Source organism: Miniopterus schreibersii (genome assembly GCF_964146895.1).
Source record: "Miniopterus schreibersii genome assembly, chromosome: 20".
NCBI classification, from domain to species: Eukaryota; Metazoa; Chordata; class Mammalia; order Chiroptera; family Miniopteridae; genus Miniopterus; species Miniopterus schreibersii.
Window position 1 is genome coordinate 12,909,402 of NC_138122.1, and position 20,867 is coordinate 12,930,268.

At 49.6% G+C, this 20,867-nt stretch overlaps 1 protein-coding gene across 2 annotated transcripts; it reads left to right on the top strand.

Moving 5' to 3' along the window:
- Positions 1 to 652: 652 nt before the first annotated feature.
- On the top strand, positions 653 to 20,833 carry LRRC74B (leucine rich repeat containing 74B). 2 transcript variants are annotated; one of them, XM_081122723.1, is made up of 13 exons: positions 660 to 824; positions 1,154 to 1,296; positions 1,715 to 1,847; positions 2,771 to 2,977; positions 5,893 to 6,002; positions 7,013 to 7,128; positions 7,471 to 7,549; positions 9,125 to 9,220; positions 10,610 to 10,651; positions 15,952 to 16,174; positions 17,054 to 17,202; positions 17,472 to 18,152; positions 20,438 to 20,833. In XM_081122723.1, the coding sequence occupies exons 1-13, from the start codon at positions 692 to 694 to the stop codon at positions 20,732 to 20,734; spliced, it is 2,409 nt and encodes an 802-aa protein (XP_080978849.1). In that variant the 5' UTR covers positions 660 to 691; the 3' UTR covers positions 20,735 to 20,833. The 2 variants fall into 2 exon arrangements, with proteins under 2 accessions (XP_080978850.1, XP_080978849.1); XM_081122724.1 differs by lacking the exons at positions 10,610 to 10,651; positions 15,952 to 16,174; positions 17,054 to 17,202; positions 17,472 to 18,152; positions 20,438 to 20,833 and adding an exon at positions 10,702 to 12,632 and having other exon boundaries at positions 653 to 824.
- The last annotated feature ends 34 nt before the right edge of the window (positions 20,834 to 20,867 follow it).

Sequence of the window (20,867 nt, forward strand, 5' to 3'; positions counted from 1 at the left end):
CTCTGGCCTCACTTCCTTGGGTGATGAGGAGATGATAGGTATTATGGGTACTGTGAGAGGGTGGCCTGAGGGCTGCAGGAATAGAGGAAGGGCCAAGGAAAGCTTCAAAAAGAAGTGACCTATGAACTCACACTGGAAGATTCTGAAGTTCAACAAAGTTGTGGAGGAATGTTCCTGGTGGAGGAAGCTGCGTATACGACCCTAGAGCATGAGAGAACTGGGACCCACAGAGAGCCCTGCCTCCGGCACCTGAGAGGAGGGTGGCCAGGCTCTGCAAGTTCCCCAGGCTCTGCCTTCCTGTGTGATGCCCTCCCAAAGCTGCCCACATGCCGCCAGCGCAGGGACTAAAAGCCCAGAGGCAGGCATCTCCCCCAGTCCGTGGGAAGGGGGGCGATGAGACGACAGGGAGAACCTGCGCCCGCAAAGCGCCCAGCCTTGCGCCTGGCCCGGGGCGCGCTCGCGTCCGCCTAGCCAGTGGCCGACTCAAGGTCAGCGCCGGCCAGCTGCGGTTTTGGCGACGGCCAACAACACCGGGTTGCCGGGGTGACAGCGCCCGTCTCTATTTGCTGCCGCAGACGCCTGTCCGCCGCACACCACGAGCGATTGGGCGATGGAGCTGGAGGGCCCGCCCAAATTCCCTGGCTCTGGGGGTCGCGGCGCGCACGCCTGCCTTGGTGCAGGCAAATGCAAAATGGACGTAACTGTGAGGGGTCCCCGCGAGAAGTCTGGGGAGAATGGACAGCAGGAGCAAGAGGCGGCCGCTGGGGTCCCGGAGGCTGAGGAGGGTTCGGACACAGATTCGGACTCCTACCTGGAGACGGAAGGTGCCCCGGGGAGGGGATTCCAGGCTGGTCTCCTCACCTTTGGGGCTTCTTCCGCAGGAGTGGCGGGGACAGGCTGGGATCGAGTGGACAGGGGCCCCTTTCCAGCAGAGCAGGCGGTGCACCCCTTCATGGGACACCTTCCGCGCACCCGGTGGCGGCAGCTCTAGCCGCGTGCCCTTCCTGCAGTGCTCCCGGGAGCGTCAGAAGTTCCATCATTAGAAGACACTTGCAGAGTGAAATGCTGGGTAGTGACAGAGGACAGGGGAACCCTTGGAAGAGGGCTGGCTGTGCCTGAAGAGGGATCCACATTCTTCTCTGTCTCCTATTAGGCACCCATGGGCATGAGGAACTGGTCAAGAACACCCTCTACCTGAGGTCCTGCCGGGCCCATGGTGTTGTGCCTGCTTCCTGCTTTCTGCGCCAAGGGAGAGCCCCGGAGCTGAACCTGAGGCACCGTGGCCTGGGGCCCCAGGTACCCCTGGAGGGACTCTGGAGCCAGGCTTGGAGGGAGAGGGCCTGGGAGGCAGCAGCCATGGGTGTAGCCTCCTTCCTGAGCCCATCTCATGCCACTCCCTGGCATGTCCCACCCCCACATCAGGGTGATGAGTGGGGTCAGAGCTATGACAGGGTTTAGTATAGGGCTGGGGAGACTGCAGCGCACACCTAACCTCCTGGGGGGTCAGGAAAGGCTTCAGGAGGTGAGATCTGGATGGAGCCTAGAATGAGAAGCAGGTGTCCCCTGGGCATGTGGGAAAGGGATGGATGGCCTTCCTGCTGGAAGGAACCGAGTGGGCTGAGCCCTGGCAACATGAGCCAGGGTAGTAGCTATCTGTGTCTGGGGCCTTCAGCCCTAGGAAGGATCAGGCCCTTCAGGACCCTCTCTGTCCTAGGGGGCCCGGGCTCTGGCTTCTGGACTAACCTCCAATCCCTATGTCAAGCGGCTGGACCTTCGGGACAACGGGCTCTGTGGGGCTGGCGCGGAGGCTCTGGCACATGCCCTGAGCAAAAGCAGCAGCATCTGTGGTAGGTGCTGAGCCTAAAGCAGATGGGAAGACTTGAGTCCTTCCTTTCCTGAGGGGTGTGCCCCCCCTAGCCAGACCTTCTCACCTGGGATCTGCTGGTGGTGCTGAGGAGGGATCTCCTCACAAGGGTGTAGTTAGACCCTCTGTGGTACACCCAATGCTGGATGCCACTCCTTTCCTGACCAACCCCACCCCACCCACTCACCTCCTCCCCTAGCCAGCACACTCTTCATATGGTGGCCTCGCAATGCCTGAATGCAGGTGGGAGAGTCCTTTGACACGTAGGTGGGGACTGGGCAGAGTGAGAGGAGGGAGGGTTGGGTGGGTGTTTGGTGGGCCTGTATCCAAATGCTGCCTCTGTCATTAATGAGTGGAGTGACCCGGGCGAGAAGCTCAACCTTGTTGAGCCTCAGTTTCCAATCTGTGAAATGGCGCAACAATACCTCTTAGACTTTGGGGATGTGATGAGAATCAGTGAAGCTCTGTGTGGCCACATAAATGCTCTGAGTAGTTGGCCCACATAAATGCTCTGAGAATGGCCACCTTGACTATTATTGTCAGTCCCCAGAAATGTGGCAGTGAAAGCTCCTGTGAGTGGGTTGTATTGCTGCCAGGCACTAATGATCAACAGGGCAACTGCATCTCCATTACAGCCATTCTCCATAGCAACAGGAAGTAGGTGATTTTAGCCCCTTGACAAAGAAGCTCATGGACACATCGGGTGCAGACGGGCATCAGGGAAGCTGCCTGGGGCCTGAGGGAACTCAGCTGATGGGTGCCAGAGTCACCATGCACCCCAGGACAGTTTGGCTACAAAGCCCCTTCTGTTGCCTCAGGCCTGGAAGTTTGGGGGATGAAGGAGGGTGGAGGAGGATGGTGCCTGGCTTTGAATCCCACTGACTGAGGAGTGGTGCCAACCCCCAGATATGGACCTGTCGGAGAACCAGCTGGGAGCCGTGGGAGCCCAGGTCATCTGTGCTGCTCTCATGGCAAACCCAGCCATTCAGAAGGTACATCTGGCAGGGAACAACCTGGAGGAGCAGGCAGCCCAGTACCTTGCTGAACTCCTGCTGGCCCACACAGGCCTGAAGTCCCTGGACCTGAGCTATAACCAGCTAAATGACCAAGCAGGTAATACCCAGTCAGGGCCACCATGGGGCACTTTAGCTCATCTTCCTGGGACAGAGGTGGATGGAGGTTGACAGGACCAATCTGAGCATCCATGCTCTGGCTTCTGCTCCCCATGTCCCACATAGACCTGCCCCTTTCCCACTCCTTCCACACAGAACTCTTAATCCATTCCACAAATATCTCACTGCCTGTTGCTACATGTGTTGGGTGCTGATTTGGCCACTAAGAATCTAGCCATGAACAAAACAAAGGCCCTGGCCTCAAGGAACACATATTAACAAGATAATTCTCCATAATTATTGAGGCTGCAAAAGAGACGAACGGTATGATTCTAGAGAAGAATGGGGACCACCAGTTGGAGGGGTTGCCAGGGTGGCCTCTGCGCAGAGATGACATTTAAACTGAAAGGAGCAAGGTGGGGAGGAATCAGCCATGGCAAAATCAGAGAGAGAGCATTTCAAGCAGAGGAGCAAGGTGGGGAGGAATCAGCCATGGCAAAATCAGAGAGAGAGCATTTCAAGCAGAGGAGCAAGGTGGGGAGGAATCAGCCATGGCAAAATCAGAGAGAGAGCATTTCAAGCAGAGGGACATTTCCCAGACTGACAGACACCACTGTGTCTGGGCTAGTGAGTCAGGAAACAGTGGCTAGGCCAGGGGGTAGAGAGGCAACGGGGCTGTAGGGCTACAAATCATGGCAAAAGGCATGAAGACTTTATTCTCAGTGTTGTGGAAGACATCAGTGGGATTTCTTAATCTTACTACTTTCTCTCATGCCCCAGTCCTTTGCATAGGCTGTCTGCTTTGCCAAGAACATGCTGTTCTGCCTGCCTGCCCCCAACCACTCCAATCAATTATAAGAATCACCTGGTACCATGGGTTAAGAATACAGATCCCTGGGCACCTGCTGAACCAGACTCTTGGGGGTGCCCATGCATCTGCACTTTACCGGATGCCCCAGGAGACTTGTCTTGTTCAGAAAGTTTGGGAATCGCTGCTCTGTCTCAAGCTGCTTAGAGCAGGTGGGGTGGCACCAGCCTTGGCCTGTGAGAATCAGCCCTAGAATTTAACTGCCAGAGAGCCAGTTTGCCTTATAAGAAAGTTATTGTGAGAAGCCAGTGAAAAAGAGAAGCTCATTTCAGACTTTTAACAAACTAAGTATAGGCATCCCTCTGGGCCTGCACAGTCAGAGGACAAGCACCAGAGAGGCAGCCAGGATGGAGGGGGCTGGAAGCTAAGGCCCTGCAAAAGCTGCACAAATATGGAGTCAAGGGTCCTCAGCCTGCAAAAAGACAGACATAGTGGAGTAATTTTGTTCTCCCTAGAAAGCATCTGTGGGTGCGCCTCACTCCCTTGAGGTCTTGGGTCTCAGTCTCCACACCTGACCCATGGTAATGGTTGCACCTACTTCATAGGTTGGTTGCAGGGGTCACAAAGACCAAGCATTGGAACTACAAGAGATTGGTTCATGCATATGTGTAAAAGAAACTTCTCACCCTCAGCTGTTCAGCAAAGTAGGGGCTTCCCTACAAAGTGAGGGGCCACCACCCTTTCCTCCCAGCCCTGGAAGTGTCTGAGGAAGAAGAAAGTACGGTATCTGAGAGCCTGCATACCTTCAGGAGTCAGACCTAGTGCTGGGCAGGGAGTCTGGAACCCTGTCCTCAGGGAGGCAGCACAGGGAGTCCTCCTTGCCTTGCGGGAGCTCTCCAAGGTGCTAAAAGTGTCTGCCGGCCGGTGGTGTTCTGGCTGAGCGTTCTGCTCAGTTAATTCATGTTTTTCGTCTGTGCATTTCTTCAAACCAGGCTTACTAGACCTGTGTTAGGTGCTGGGACCATGGAGAGGGGTCGAATTCAGATCCCTGTGGGACTCCCAGGCTGATGGGGGAGACACACCAGGCAAAGACGGGTCTAATGGCCACAGCTTGGGAGGATGAAAGCAGTTGACATGAAGCCCAAGGTGACCCAGCCCAGCTGGGCAGGAAAGGCTTTCTGATGCCAAGAGCCCAGGTTAGAATAATAATGAGGAGCTGTTAGCCAGGTGGAGGAGACCATCAGTTCCGTGCAGGAGGACAGCCAGGAGGTTTGTTGGTGCTGGCAATTTTGAGACCTGGAAGAGGTCAGGCTGGTTGAGTGCTGACAGAGTGAAAAGCAGGGTGAGTAGGTGGCTGGAGCTACTACCCACTTTACATACTAAACATCTCTTAGGGTTTCTCACCCCCACACACTATTACCTTTCTCTGCTACCACTCCCTTCTCTTCACTACAGCTTTGCCAGTCTTGTCACCTCTTGCCTAGACTATGGCACGAACCTTTCAACTAGCCCCCCCAACATCTCTTCTCTGCTCCCACCTACCCCAGTCAATCCCTTATACCCAGTAAGGAATCCAGCCTTGTCACTTCTTAAATCCCTCCCTGCTTCCTCACCAATGATAGGGCAGTGCCCAAGACCCTTGGCCCAGCATTCAAGGCCTCTCAGCACCTCTCAGTTGCCCATCACTCCTACCTCATTTCACTGGCTTCCCCTCATCCTGCCCCCAGTGCCAGGCCTGCGTGCATTTCCACAAGTCCCCCATGTTTCCTGTGCCTCTGCACATTCGGCCTTTCCTTGACTGCTCTCCACCATGTGTGGAGACATTCAAGGTTATCTCCTCTGTCTTCATTTTCCTGACCCCCCCAATAGGGTTAGCCCCCATTCTGTTCCCATGCCTCCTGTTTGTAGTTTATAATAGCTCACACCCCACTCATTTGTACTTATGTCTCCTCCACTAAATATGAAATTCTTGGGGGCAGGGCAAGCCCATGTTGTGTTCAACTCTGTGACCCTCATGCCCAGCAGAGACCCTGTCACACAGAAGGCATCAGTGTCATTTTTTGAGGAATGAACAGTGAATAAGAAGGTCTGTCTTGGTGTTTCGGAAGGGGAGATGCTTGGACCAGCCTTGGCAGAAAACACAGGACTCACGGAGCTTAACATAAGCTGGAATCACCTTCAAGGCCCAGGAGCTGTCTCCTTTGCCAGAGGACTAGGGGTATGAGGCTCCCACCCCACCCCCACCCCACCCCATAGCCAGCCCCTCCAGCCTGCCCCTTGAAGGTAGGTCTCCCAGGGGCCAGCTCCTCATGGTTGCAGCTCTTTAGAAAGGAGCCTTGGGTATTTTAAGGAGAACTTAAGGAATACTTTGTTAGGTGTCTTTAATTCTCCCAGACCCATTTAATGACTTCGATACACTGCCCCAGTCTCCTGTCACTTACTGAGGGGTCTGCAGATAAATATTGTACACCTTCCCAAGACATCACAGACTCTCCGCTGGGGGGGTGGGATAGCGTGCAGTCGGATGACACATGCTCACTATGGGGCATGCACCGGTGCTTCTTTTAGTGACACACTTAGATCCCAGCACACACTCTAACAAGCAACCTGCTCCCATGGTTGTAGTCCATAGGCCTCAGGAATGGGTGGCTGCAGCCCCCGCCAAGGTGACACAAAACACTTGTAATGCCCCCCATGTCAGCTATCTTTTGGCGGTTCTCCTCAGGGAATTGCAGCTGCTGCCTTGCTCTCAGACAGAGGTTGAGCTGGGGTCCTGCCCCACAAGGTAACAGGTCTGTCTTCCCAGCATATCCACAAGCTCCGCCCTTGTCCTCATCCCAGCCCCCTGGGCAGGTTTCACCCAACTCTGGGCCCCTGAGCTGCTCTATGCCTTGGGGTACCTGCCCTTGAGAGGTCCCCAAGCAGATGTGGGTCCTCCCCCATCAGGCTAACACTCACCATGCTGCTCATCATGTCTCTGGCGCCTGCTACAACAAGCAGACCCTTCAATTTCAGGGACATTCACACTCACACTCACCCTCTGTGCTGTGCTTCCAGTTGTTCAGCTTTACTGGTCACCACCTTCCAAGCCATGAGGCTCTTCCCTAGAACCTCTGTCCTGCTCTCAGTCTGTGCTCTGCACTGCGAGTGTCCTGGGTTTGAAGGCTGTGGCCCTGGCTTTCTCCACTGTCACTTGTGGTCCCATGGCTTTGCTCTTTTGTATCCCAGGCAAACATCTTCCTGAGAATCCTGGACATCTCATACAATGGTTTTGGAGATCCTGGAGCCTCTGCAGTGGGTGAGGCACTTAAAACCAACAATGTGTTGGAGGAACTCAACATGAGGTGAGGAGCACAAGGTACCCCCATGTCACAGTCTCTCGGCCCATAGCCACCCCAGGGACCAGGAGCCCCGTGATCTTGCTGTTTACCACTTTAATTCCCAAGCTGACCACAGCCTATGATGAGGCTTGATCCACAATCCAGGAGCACCCAGCTCTGTCCTCTCACTCGAGGTCATCATTTATACGCCGGGCTCATAATTCCTACCACATAGGCAGGGACTAGGAATTGCAAATGTATGTAAAGTCTCTTCAGCAGATCCTGGTGCCAGCTGGGACTCTGGGACAAGCTGGCTCTGCACAGCTACTTGGAAGGTGGCACAATGCACATGTCTTTCTGTTACAGCAACAACCGCATCTCCGTGGTGGGAGCCCAGAACCTGGGCCTGGGCCTCCGGGTCAACCGGACACTGAGGATTCTTGCTGTGAGTGCTAGCCTGATGGGAGAGGCCCCAGCAGACCTTCCTGAGCCTGTCCACACAGATACCTCCCCTGTCACATGTCCCCACCCCAGTGACAGCAGGGAACACAGGCTCAAGAGCCCAAATGGGGAGGGGGCCTCCTGGGTTACTCTTTTACCACTTCTCCCCCTTGCCACCCACTTGCCCATCTCTGGCCTGGCCCATGCACTTCTTCAGACTCCTCCCAGCTCCATGCTTCCCTCCCAATGGCATCACCGCATCTCCCAGCTGTCCTTTCTCCTCAGCCCACCAGAGTGCTGCTCTGCTGATGATGACTGAGGCACCCCTGCTTCCCCTTCACTTCCCCCCTGCCCTTCCTCTGGCCTTCCTAGAACCCAGGATCAGCCCAGGTGTACTGTTGGCCACTGCTCAGACCTACCTAAGGCCCTGTGTGCACAGCAGGGGTTTCCTTCCTCCAGGGTTGCCAGTGGGGAGGGAGCAGCTGAGCAGAAGACAGAGAAGTGAGGGTGCAATGAGGGTGCAGCAGTTCCATGAGAACCACTGTGCTAACAGCATGTGCTCAGAGGACAGTCCCACCAGCTCCTGGGGGGCATCCAGCCCTGCCTGGCCCTCAACTCCCTCAACTGGCAGAGGAGACCCCTGCATCACTCCCATCCCCAGCCTGAAGCTCCCTCCTCTCCCACCCCTACCCCATCCCATGCCCCATCCCTTCCTGCACTTGAACTCAGACTTCTCTCTTAAGCTCTGGATTCAAATTTCCATCTGCTGATGGTCCCCCAGATGTCCCATAGGCACGAGGGATTCTGAGAGTCCAACACAAACGAATCATCTCCCTCGGCTGCTTCTTGGTATGTGTGTAGGGGAGGGCTCCCTCTCATCCAGTCAGAAGCTTGTCCCTCCCTCTTCCAATTTTCCCTCCTTCATCTCACCTCCTGCAAAGCAGAGCACTCAGGCTACCTGCTCCCCCTTCTCACTTTCCCTCCTGGTTTCCCATCTCTGGCCCTTCCTTCCTACTTGCTACCAGGTGATTTTTCTCAGCCAGAAATATGCCTCTGTCCCTCCTTTAATCCCATCAGAGGCTCCCCACTGGATAAATTCAAGCTTAGTATTGTGTCATTTGCAGCATGTCATCAGGATCTGGGCTCTGCCAACCTGCCTTTGCCTCCTGCCTTGAAATTTATTTCTCTCACCCAAGCTCCTTGGAATTTTCCAGACACATTGTGCAATTTGTCATTTCTCTTTGCTCCTGCTGCTCAGGTATTTGACCACCCACTCAACCTTTACCTCCCAGGTTTCTGTTTTCTCTCTTCCCCCAGTGGGTGAGCTCTTTAAGGGCAGGGGTGGGTCTTGTGTGTCTGTATCTTTGGCATGCTGCAGAGCCAGGCACTGGGTGGGCACTCAGTGCTACTTCCTCTCTTCCCTGGCCCTGCAGCCTCACCCAGGGCTTTCTGTGAGCTGAGACAGTGGGGTTGTCTGAGGCACATCATCAGAGATGAGGAATCCCTAATTTCCCTTTTGTGGTGCTCTCCCGGCCTCCCCAGTATCAGCTTTTCTCAGTTTTGTGTGCGTATTTCTTAGATGTCCAGGAATCCCATGCGAAGTGAAGGCTGCTTGCGTGTTCTCAAGTCTGTCCGGGATAATCCAGTGTCTAGCCTGGAACTGCTGGATTTCTCTGTAAGAACTTTTCATAAACCTCACCTCTGAGACTCCTCCCACTGCCCTGAGGTACATTTAGAAGAAGAAAGTGGGGCTTAGAGAAATAGAGTGCCCCTGCCCAGATCCATGGTGTGGCTGAGCCTGAGCCTGAGTTCCAACCCAGGCCAAAAGTAGGTCATGACGCCACTCTGGCTCCACTCCCACTCCTGACTGGGGGTACACTGTGATCTCACCTTGACCCCTGCCTGGGCTCTTCATTGGCTGAGGGGGAATAAGTGGCTCAGGGGGCACAATGCTCATTGCTCACTGATATTTGGGTTTGCAGGTTTAGCACTTGCAAGGCACTCCCCTCCCCCGACCCTTCCTGTACTGCCTGCAGGCGATCATGGTGCTGGAAGTTTCATTTGTGTGGCTGTGAGCGAAACCAGGACCCCTTTTAATTCAATTTTGCCTTTTTAATGTAAAAACAAATGTCACTCTTTTCTAAGGCAGTTAACATTAAGAAGAGAATCCGCAAATATGAATTATTAAAAGGAAGTCTAGTCACAAATCACTGCTTATTCCACCCTGATTTATTTCAACCCAGACGCGAGTCAAAGTCTTTCCAGAGATATATTTTTAGAGTTCCATCCTTCAGGCTTCAGACAATTGGTTTGAACATCCTTATTTTTTCTTCTACTTGCCTGGTCTCTATGGCTCCAAAGCCAGAGAATAGCTTGCCATGTCCACGTTCCTTCTGCTCTGAGAATTCCTGTCAGCACTGGCTTCTATCACTCTAAAAAACAGAATGATATATAAAATTGTCTTGCCAAAATACATGCTTATTTGATACAATGTATGGTTATTATCAGAAGCTTTTATATAATGAAAATACCACAGGATTTTGAATCAGGCCTGAAACCAAGTCCTGAGCCCATTATATGGGATCTTGGATTCTGAATTAGAGAGCAACACTAATCTAGATAGTGTTCTCTTTTCCTGTTCTTAACTGCTAGCATTAGTCTAATCTGACTCAGATTTTATCCTCAGCTTTAAGGGAAATACCTCTGAATCCTTACAGTTCTCATAAAACCCTTCCCAGAACTCAGTCTTATCTTTATGTGCAATGGGGTTAATACCTACCACCCAGGATCATTGTGAAGATAGGACCCTCCGGAAAGGGCCTGTACAGAGAAGACTGTTCTCTTCTCCCCAGTCCCTTTATTTTTCACTTTTCATTGAAGAACAACATTTATGCTGAAAAGTACACATAGATTAAGGACAGAGCTCGGTGAATTTTCATAAACAGGATACACCTAATAATCAACCCCCAGTTCAAGAAATAGAGCAGGTCCCTAGATGCCTCCCTTGAGCACCTTCTCTTCTTGATTTTAATAGTTTGGGGAGTAATACCATTGTCATCCATAGGAGACAAGCTGTGCTGAGGAGCTTCTTCAGGACCTCATGTATGTAAGTAAAAAAGTTAAGTTCTCAGAAAGTGATAATTGGTTTCTCCTCAGGATATCCAGGTGAACAGAGAGTTTGATGACCTTGCCAGCTCAGTGAAGGTAATTCTTCCAGGGCTTTGCATAAAGACTGATGCCCGCAGAGTGGAATACAAAAAAGAGTTACTGGCAGTCTTGAGACCATCCCTACCAGCGTCTGCCCCTAAATGACTGTGGAGTGTAGCCTCACAATGTGTTCTTACCACTTGAGTCCAAATTGAGTCTCCATGTCAACCAACAGGTGGTAAGTCCTATGGAGCCAACCTTCACAATGACTCAGAAACCTGTGCCCTCCTCTCCATTCCCGACCACTGCACTAATCTGGGTCTTCTTTTGTTTTCACTCATTCATGTAACATGAAGTTGTACTATGTGCTCCCCACTGAGCTGGGCACAGGGTCAAAGATGCCCAAACAAGTCCCTGCTCTGGTGACTTACCTCAGGAGACAATTAAAATATAAGGTGGTGTGCAACTGGCATTCCCAAACTCAGCTTGCCTTAATACAAACTGTTACAACTTTTTTGGAAGGCAATTTATCATTAGGAACCGAGAACTTTAAAACTGCCTGTGTCCTTTGATCTAATGGTCTGACTAATCTGCTCTACAGAAATAATGCTATAGAGCAGATTAGTCGTAATAATGAAAACTGAAAATAATTTAAATGCCAAATAAGAGGGGATTGGTTACTAAGATTTGGAACTCTGCAAACACTGAAAGCTAGTGTTCAAAGTACAGTGAACTATTTGTGAAAATACACATGAATAATGTTAAGTGATAAAATCAGGATTAAAAAAAATCACATTGTTTTCTGGCAATTTCATAAAAGGTTAAACATGGAATTACCATATGACCCAGAAAATCCACTTCTAGAAAAATAAAAACATGTGTCCACAAAACTTGTACACAAGTGTTCATAGCAGCATTATTAATAATATGCACAAAGTGCAAATGTTTACCAAATGAAGAATGGATAAATAAAATGTGATATACCCACAAAATGGTATATTATTTGGCAATAAAAAAGAGTGAAATTTGGGGTGATAAAAATGTTCTAAAATTGCCAAGGCTAGTGTGGCTTAGTTGCTTGGAGCATCATCCTATATACTGAAAGGCTGTGGGTTCGATTCCCAGTCAGGGCACATACCCAGGTTGTAGGTTCGATGCTGGGTCTGGATGTGTGAGGAAAGCAACTGATTGATGTTTCTCTCTCATATAGATGTTTCTCTCTCTCCCTTCCTCTCTCTAAATGACTTTTTAAAAATGTTTAAGTGTTCTAAAATTTATTATGGACAATTGCGCAATAGTTGCACAATTACATGAATATACTAAAAGTAATTTAATTGTATACTTTAAATAGGTGAATTGTATGGTATGTGAACCGTATCTTAATAAAGTTGCTTAAAAGAAAAAGGAATGAAGTACTGGTACATGCTACACCATGGACAATCCTTGAAAGCATTATGTATGCTAAGTGAAAGAAGTCAGTCACAAAAGACCACATATTGTATGATTCAGGTTACATGAAATGTTTAGAAGAGGCAAATCTACAGAGATAGAAAGTAGAGTTGCCTAGGGCTAGGGAAATAGGAGTTAACAGCTAAAGGGAATGGGTTTCATTTGGGGGATGAATGAAATATTCTAAAATTGATTGTGGTGATGGTTGTACAACTCTGTGAACATGCCAAAACCCACTTAATTGTGTACCACTTTAAATGGGTGAATTGTATGGCATCTGAATTATATCTCAAGAAAGCTGTTACCCCAAAAAAATCATATCGTTTGATCCAAATTGTTTTTTAGAAAAGGATGAAATATACACAGAAAAATACCCTTCAAAATGACCCTGTTTGTAGGTTTATGAATTTTCATTTTCTTTATATTTTCCTGCATTTCCACACTTTCTACTTTATGTGTTACTTTCATAACCAGAAAAATAAATAGTACTTAAAAACACAACCTGATACAGGATACAATTCAATTGTGTGCATGGCGTAGTTGGAGCCCTGAGTAAAGAGGGTGCTACAGACTGAATTTTGCCCCCCCCCCCCCAATTCATATCTTAAAGCCCTAATCCCCAATGTGACTATATTTGGAGACAGGAAGTAATTTAAGGTTAAATGAGGTCATAAGGGTGGGGCTGTGATCCAATAGGATTAGTGTCCTTCTAAGAAGAGGTACCAGAAAGCTCGTTCTGTTCCCTGTCGTCTCAATGTGTAGACAGAGCAAGACATTGCAAGCCAGAAAGTGAGCGCTCATCAGAAAACCCTCCCAGCGCTCCCAGACCCTGATCTGAGACTGTTCACCTCCAGAGCTGTGAGAAAATAATTTCCGTGGTTTAAGCCAGTCAGTCTGTGGTATTTTGTTCTGGCAGCCTAAGCTGAATAAGACAAGAAGATTCACTTTCGCTGGGAGAAGAGGCAGGGAGGGTTTCTCCTGGTTTCCCTGGTTCTCTGGCTCCCCCCACTACATCCCCTTCCTCCCTATAACCAGTGCCATCTTTCCAAGGTCCGACCTGATGGCACTGTTCAGAGGCTCCCCAAGTCCTACAGGAAAGTTCCGAATCCTTTCACATGTCCCATGTCAGGGGGCGGGTTCCCCACTCTACGGAGAAGTAAGGATCTGGCTGGTGATGAGCTGGGGGTATACCTGGATCCCTCCGCCACTTTTCCCAGAAGTAAAAAACATACCTTGGGTCCTAAAGAAAGTTCAGTCAATCTTCACAGAATGGGAGAATCAAATGATTGTTCTAAAGTCCTCCAAAATGGGCACTGTGCCCCAACCTAGCTCTTGTGAACCCCCCTCCCTTGTGCCAGGACACCCATTCCTCACTACAGAAGTAATCAAATCCTGCCTAATTGCAGGGTGCTGGCCGGGACAGGCTTTTCTGCACTGGAAAGGGCTGGAAAAGAGAGAAGGTGCAGACTTTGAGTAGATGTCCGTCACACCTCTAGGAGGTGGCCATGTTTGCAAAAACCTGCGTCAGAAGCAGGGAGGCCAGGGCCTGGGGTGCCTGGCGAGGGGACCACAGCAAGCCACTTGCATGCCCCCAGGTGCTTACATGCATGGTAACACCCTATGCCTCAGTCAGGCGGGTGCCACAGCCGCTTCAATCTCTGAGAACACCCCCGGAACACCTGGATCTGCGCTAGGCCTTCCTCGACCCCCACAGCCTTCCCGCCAAACCCACACCCAATCAGAAAGCGCCACACTCCATGAGTGGAGCAACAGCCAATTAGGAGCTGGATTCTAGGCCTCGGCCCGCCCAAGACACGCTGGACCAATGGCCACCTGGGCATTGGCGGGCCTATAAGAGGCAGCGTGTGCGTAGTGCGCAGGTGGCAGTTGGTCGCGCGGTGGCCGCGGTGCAGTTGTTGGTCGAGTAGCAGAGTCCGGCAGCAGCAGAGCTTACCATGGTAAGGCCCTCGGGTTGTGCGGGGACTCTCGGCCTGGCGCGTGTTGGCAGGACCTTGGAAACCGGCAGCCTGCGGACTCCCAGGCGGAAGGGTGGACGAAGCCCGCCACGTGAGGAAGCCGACAGAGAAACTGGGGGTGGGGTGTGGCAGGAGCGGGTATAGGCGGAGAGAGGGGGCTGGGGGGGGGCGACGGAGGAGCCAGCCCAGGGGGCACCATGAGGCCTGGAGGCCCCCTGGACAGGCACATGAGGACGTGGGCTCGTTCTGAGTTTGTGCGCCCAGAGGGCGGCGGTGACCCCCAGCATGGGAGTAGCCAGGGTGAGGGAGGGTCGGTAAGGACAGGCAGCTCCCGGAGAATTGTGCTGTAAAGAGCCAGGGTGGCAGCTGGGTTGTTGGATGGCCTTGACTCCATCTCTGAGAGGACAAACCACAGTGTTGGGTTTCTGAAGACTGGAGGGCGGTTCTCAAAATTTCTGGTCTCAGGACCCCCTTACACTTGTCCCATTAGAAATTAAACCTCAGGACTATAAAAATACTTATTCACTATAAAGCAACACGTTAACATAAATAACAAATATCCAAGTCTGAACAGCCAGTTTGTCATTTCTTTCAAGTACAAATAGCATTCCATGAAAAAAACAGCTAGTTTACGGTTGGCAACTCAAATACACAAGTGCTTTTTCTCAAGACAGCTGTACTTTGTATGTACTTTACATTTTTGTCACAGTACACAGGGTAGAGATTTAATAAAATTAATAATTTTGCTTCATCCAGGACATTTTTAAAAATCCTCACCTGAGAGTATTTTTTCCATTGCTTTTCAGAGAGAGTGGAAGGAGGGGGAGAGAGAACTATCTATTGTGAGAGAAACACATTGATTGGTTGCCTCTCGAATGTGCCCCAACAGGGGCTGGGATCCAGTCTGCAACCTAGGTACTTGTGCCCTTTGCTGTAATCAAACCGAGGACCCTTCAGACCTCTGGCCGACACTACCCACTGAGCCAGACTGACTAGGGCCAGTACATTCTTAAATGAAAAATGAAACTGGCCTTTTTTTCCTCTTTCCTTTTTACTCTGAGTGCATAAGGGTGACAAATTTAATGACCACTGGTACAGTGGCTTCAAGCGATAGGGAGAGTGGTTACTAGAAGTTGAGAGGGTAGCTTTATGAAGAAGGCTGACTGCTGAAAGTTTGTGGGCTTGGTAAACTGACTCAAGCAACCCATTGGCAGTCTGGCAGAGAGAGAGCCCAGGGAATGAGCACCCTGACCACACCTTCTAACCTGGTCTCTAGCTGCTGCCTGACATTGGCTAAAGCCAATGGGCAAGAAAACCGTTTGATGCAGTCCATATGGGACGGCCTCCTGGACCACAGAGATGGATGGAAAACAGTGTATATTTAGAGGGGCAGATAGAAGACACAGACAGAATGACAGCCAGTGCTTGGGCCATGGTTACCTGTGTCCTAGTTCACTTTTCCTTCCTCAACTTTTATTGTTTTTACCTTATCTTCTGGTCAGGACACAACCAAACACTTCTATTCTTCAGAGAATTACTGTTACTATCTGTAATTTGGATTTTACTATTGACATATGGTTTCCAAGTTATAAAATAACCTAACGTTTGCATAGTAGAAAACACTTAGGTTCTGGAACTAACATTAGCACATAGCTAGGTGGTTTAGAGCACCTCAGTTTTCACAGGGATAAGTGGGTCACATAAGCGTCAGGGAAAATACTTGAGAAAGCCTTAGACACTCTGAAACACATATATATTAAATTATATTTTGTGTGCATATAGTGACAATTGCCTTGAAAACGAATTGGTCTCACATTTATGTTCTGTTTCCCAGCGTGAGTGTATTTCTATCCACGTGGGGCAGGCTGGTGTCCAGATCGGCAATGCCTGCTGGGAATTATACTGCCTTGAACATGGAATTCAGCCTGATGGGCAAATGCCAAGTGACAAAACCATTGGTGGTGGGGATGACTCGTTCAACACATTCTTCAGTGAGACTGGGGCTGGCAAGCATGTGCCCAGAGCAGTGTTTGTGGACCTGGAGCCCACTGTGGTCGGTAGGTACTTGGGCAAGTAGGGCAGCTTTTCAGGGAGGCTGGGAGAGCTTAAGTCCCCATGGGTGCTCCTTGGAATCCCTCTGCAGAAAGGGTAGGACACAGGTACACTGTGACCATGTTAGGTGAGAAACTAAAAAGTTAGTGCTTGAAATGTGGGGCTTAGGCTCCTGATTTAGGAAAATCTAACATACAGAAAAAGCTGCTCTGCCAGTAGTAAGCTGGGCTTGTGACAGATTCTTTTGTGACTGCCTCAGCCCCAGACAGCTGTAGACCCTGCCTGCAGGGTGCTTGGGTGCTCATCCCTCCTTAATGCTGTGTACACTCAGGCTGGTGCAAGAGAGTCTTGGCCTGCATCTCACACATAGCAAGGTAAGTAGAGAACATTCATTGAGTTCCTCTGGATTAGATGCCTGAGATAGTTTCCAAGGAAAGCTGCAAAGAGAACACCTGTCAGTGGCCATCTAGGAGATGACAGAACATCACCTTAAATTCTGTGAGACCCAGGCCACATAGGACTGCCTGGCAAAAATCACGCCGACCTAGAGACTGTCCAGTATGCAGAGTTGTTAAAATTATAACTTTTGATGTGAAAGAAATAAGGACATGTAGAATTGCCTGTGTGCAGGGAAGAGAGCTCTATTCCCTTCTTTGGGAACCAGTCAAGCTGGTATTTGTGCCATGACTTGAGTTTACCACCCTAAGCCATAGATTACAGATGTGCTCTGTGTATGACATAGAGACACCCTGTGATACACTGATGCTGTCGACCTACAAGGAACACCATGTACTTAGTAGAATTGAATGGTCCCCAGATCTTCCCGTGCTGGTAATTATAGCAATTATCCTTAAAGACCCATGGCACATGTGTCCCCTTTGCAGATGAGGTGCGCACAGGGACCTACAGGCAGCTCTTCCACCCTGAGCAGTTGATCACCGGGAAGGAAGATGCAGCCAATAATTATGCCAGAGGCCATTACACCATCGGCAAGGAGATTGTTGACCTGGTACTGGACCGGATCCGCAAACTGGTAAGAAGGGCGCTGGGAAGCCTTCCAGGGCCATTTTGGCAACACCCAGGCCAGAATCGTGAACCTGTGGTCTTGCTTTCTGGTGTAGCTGCAGTGTATCCATATGCCTTTAGTGTCTGCTTTGCCTCACCTCTGAGTGTAATGCATGTTCCCTGGGGATGACTGGAATCCATTTGATCTTGTGGAGTCAAAGAGAAGTGACTTAGGCTTGTTGGCAGTTGGCAGTGTGGCTTTGAGGGGTGTTGCTCATGGTCTCTGCTTTCTCTCAGGCGGATCTGTGCACAGGGCTGCAGGGCTTCCTCATCTTCCACAGCTTCGGGGGTGGCACCGGCTCTGGGTTTGCATCTCTGCTTATGGAACGGCTCTCGGTTGACTACGGCAAGAAGTCCAAGCTGGAATTTGCCATTTACCCAGCCCCCCAGGTGTCCACGGCTGTGGTGGAGCCCTACAACTCCATCCTGACCACCCACACAACCCTGGAACATTCTGACTGTGCCTTCATGGTGGACAACGAAGCCATCTATGACATATGTCGGCGCAACCTGGACATCGAGCGGCCCACGTACACCAACCTCAATCGTCTGATTGGGCAGATCGTGTCCTCTATCACAGCCTCCCTGCGCTTCGATGGGGCCCTGAATGTGGACTTGACGGAATTCCAGACCAACCTGGTCCCATATCCCCGCATCCACTTCCCCCTGGCCACCTATGCCCCGGTCATCTCAGCTGAGAAGGCATACCATGAGCAGCTGTCCGTGGCTGAGATCACCAATGCCTGCTTTGAGCCTGCCAATCAGATGGTCAAGTGTGACCCTCGCCACGGCAAGTACATGGCCTGCTGCATGTTGTACCGGGGGGACGTGGTCCCAAAAGACGTCAATGCTGCCATCGCCACCATCAAGACCAAGCGCACCATCCAGTTTGTGGATTGGTGCCCAACTGGATTTAAGGTAGGAATGGGTGATAATGAGTGGTTTTACCTTTCTGCATGCAGCAGACCCTGTGTAGGAGGAGGGCCTTGTGGAGAATACCTTGTTCCATGGCAGCTAGGCTCTTGGTCATCAATTAGTGTACCTTTTAACAGAGCAGGAAATTTTCTGAAGGATCTTTGTTCCTATTTGGGTGATGAAAATTGGTGTGGAAAATGTAGGTTGGCCTTAGAAATGATATATTTTTTCTTATGATAGAAATTTCCTTAAAATAGAAAAATTTTTATAATAGAAATATAGATGTTTCCTGGGCATTTTGCTAATTCATGTGGATATTTGAAATTGGGGCATTACTATAAACTGATTCCAACATGTACTTAAAAGCCAAATAACAGAATGTCAGGCTCTAGACCTATTGTGATTACCAGGCTAAGTGCTTTGTTGTGCTTGGGTTCATTAACTTTGTGCTATCTTCTTTAAGTCCTTGTTCACAGTTGGTGTTCTGCATTAGTTAAAGGTGTAGACCCCGCATCTGTAAACCCTCATTTGGGGATTTGCAAGTTCCAGGGTCATGCCATATTGAAAATGACAAGTAGCAGAAATATGTCATCTTTTCCCATTTGGAATGGTTGTAGCTTGCCTCTGACTACACACAAGTTGTTGAAGGTATCTAGCCCTCTGTCAGTCTCACTTTAAGACACTGTGATGCAGATTGTCTTTGAGGAAATAAAATCGATGTTTTAAAGTGAATCACACAAAAGAAGAAAGAATCATGAAATCTTACATAGGTTTGCAGACCTTAAGAGGTTTTAGGTAGGAGTTGAAACCTTCCATTCCAAGTTCTTGAATGGAATAAAGTTTGTTTCGGTCACTGTGACCTTTGGAAAGTAAGGACAGCCAAGACAGCATCTGCTGGGAGGCACTGTGGGAGTTGCTGTGCCCAGGTTCCTCTTCTAGCTGTCTCTGGCTCCTATGAGCCAGTAGGGGTGCCAATCTGTGAGGAGGTGCAGGAAGTCAAAAGATTCTGCTGTCCCCAGAGAAGACAGTCCAACCCCAGATGCACCATGTTGAATTCCCATTCCTTTAGAAGTTTTTTTTTTTGGCAGTGTGAGTGTGATTTCACCATGTTGTTTAACCATTTGCTCAGGGATATGATATTTTCAAAGAATCATCCATGTTAAAATATGTTTAGGTTTTTATTATAAAAATGTACATATGTGGCAAAATATTAAAACAACGGAGAAGGCTGAAAAATTAAAGTCGTCTTCTTCCCCAGAGTGTTGATTGTCCTTAAGGAGATGTTCTGTGCATATTCAAGGTGTATTATGCCTCTTGTTATATGGGTGATGTTGACAGAGAGCCTAGCAACATGGGCAAAGGATGCACATTCCTTCCATGTAGGTGACTCAAGTTGCTGCACACAGGTGGCCAGAGAGAACAGGAAGTTTGCAGCACTCCCACGAGCAGGGGCCAGTTGGCCTGGCCTTAGAGCCATGGGACCCCTTGACCAGGGTCGGAACTTACTGTGCCCTTCTTCCTGCCTCTCCCAAGTCTTCTGGAGACTGGTGTGCCTGGGTACTGCTATCTGCTCACCAGGATGGATAGCACGTTTCCAGGCATTTGTCTTCCTCCAGCATGTTCCCTAAGCTGTGCAAGGCTCTAGTCTATTTGTTACGCTATAGGTATTTCTAACATATATACATAGAATTTAACTTGCTTTTCTTTTTACCGAGTATACAATATACCTTGGACATATTTACATGCCAGGACAGATTTCTTATTCTTCATTATCGTATATAGTGTTTCACTATATGGGCATAAAATAATTCAAATAGCTCCCTATGATGGACATTTGTTTCCAGTTTTGCCATTACAAACAGTGCTTTAAATTAAATACATAGAAATCTCTATACATGTAGCTTTGTGCTCTTGTGTGGGTATATCCAAAAAGTGAAAGTTCATGGTTGGCTCTGGCCAGGTAGCTCAGTTAGTTAGAGCGTCATCCCTGTACACCAAGGTAGCAGGTTTGATCCCCAGTCAGGGCACAAAGAATCAACCAATGAAATGCATATAAGTGGAACAGTAAATTGATGTTTCTTTCCCTTCCTCTAAAATCAATAAATTTACAAAAAGAAAGTACATGGTCAAAGCAGTATTAAATGTTGATAGATACTGCCAAAAACTAATGTACCAGTTTCTATAGGGCATCATTTAAACTGGGCCCACAGCTCCAGTTTTGAAAAACAAGCTACCATTTCTGAGGCCACAATATAAACTTCACTCTATATTTTCCCCTTCTCTGGCAGGTGGGCATCAACTACCAGCCCCCCACCGTCGTCCCTGGGGGAGACCTGGCCAAGGTGCAGCGGGCTGTGTGCATGCTGAGCAACACCACCGCCATCGCCGAGGCCTGGGCCCGCCTGGACCATAAGTTTGATCTCATGTATGCTAAGCGAGCCTTTGTGCACTGGTATGTGGGGGAGGGCATGGAGGAAGGGGAGTTCTCTGAGGCCCGGGAGGACCTGGCAGCTCTGGAGAAAGATTATGAAGAGGTGGGTGTGGATTCCGTGGAAGCAGAGGCTGAAGAAGGGGAAGAATACTGAAGGGGAGAGTTGTGCTGGCACCCATCCCTTTGTATCCCCCCCACACACTATAACATTACAAGATATGTTTACCTATTAAAGTTTCTGTATTGAGGCATCATCTATCTGTCCTTTGTGCTGCACTTTGACAAAA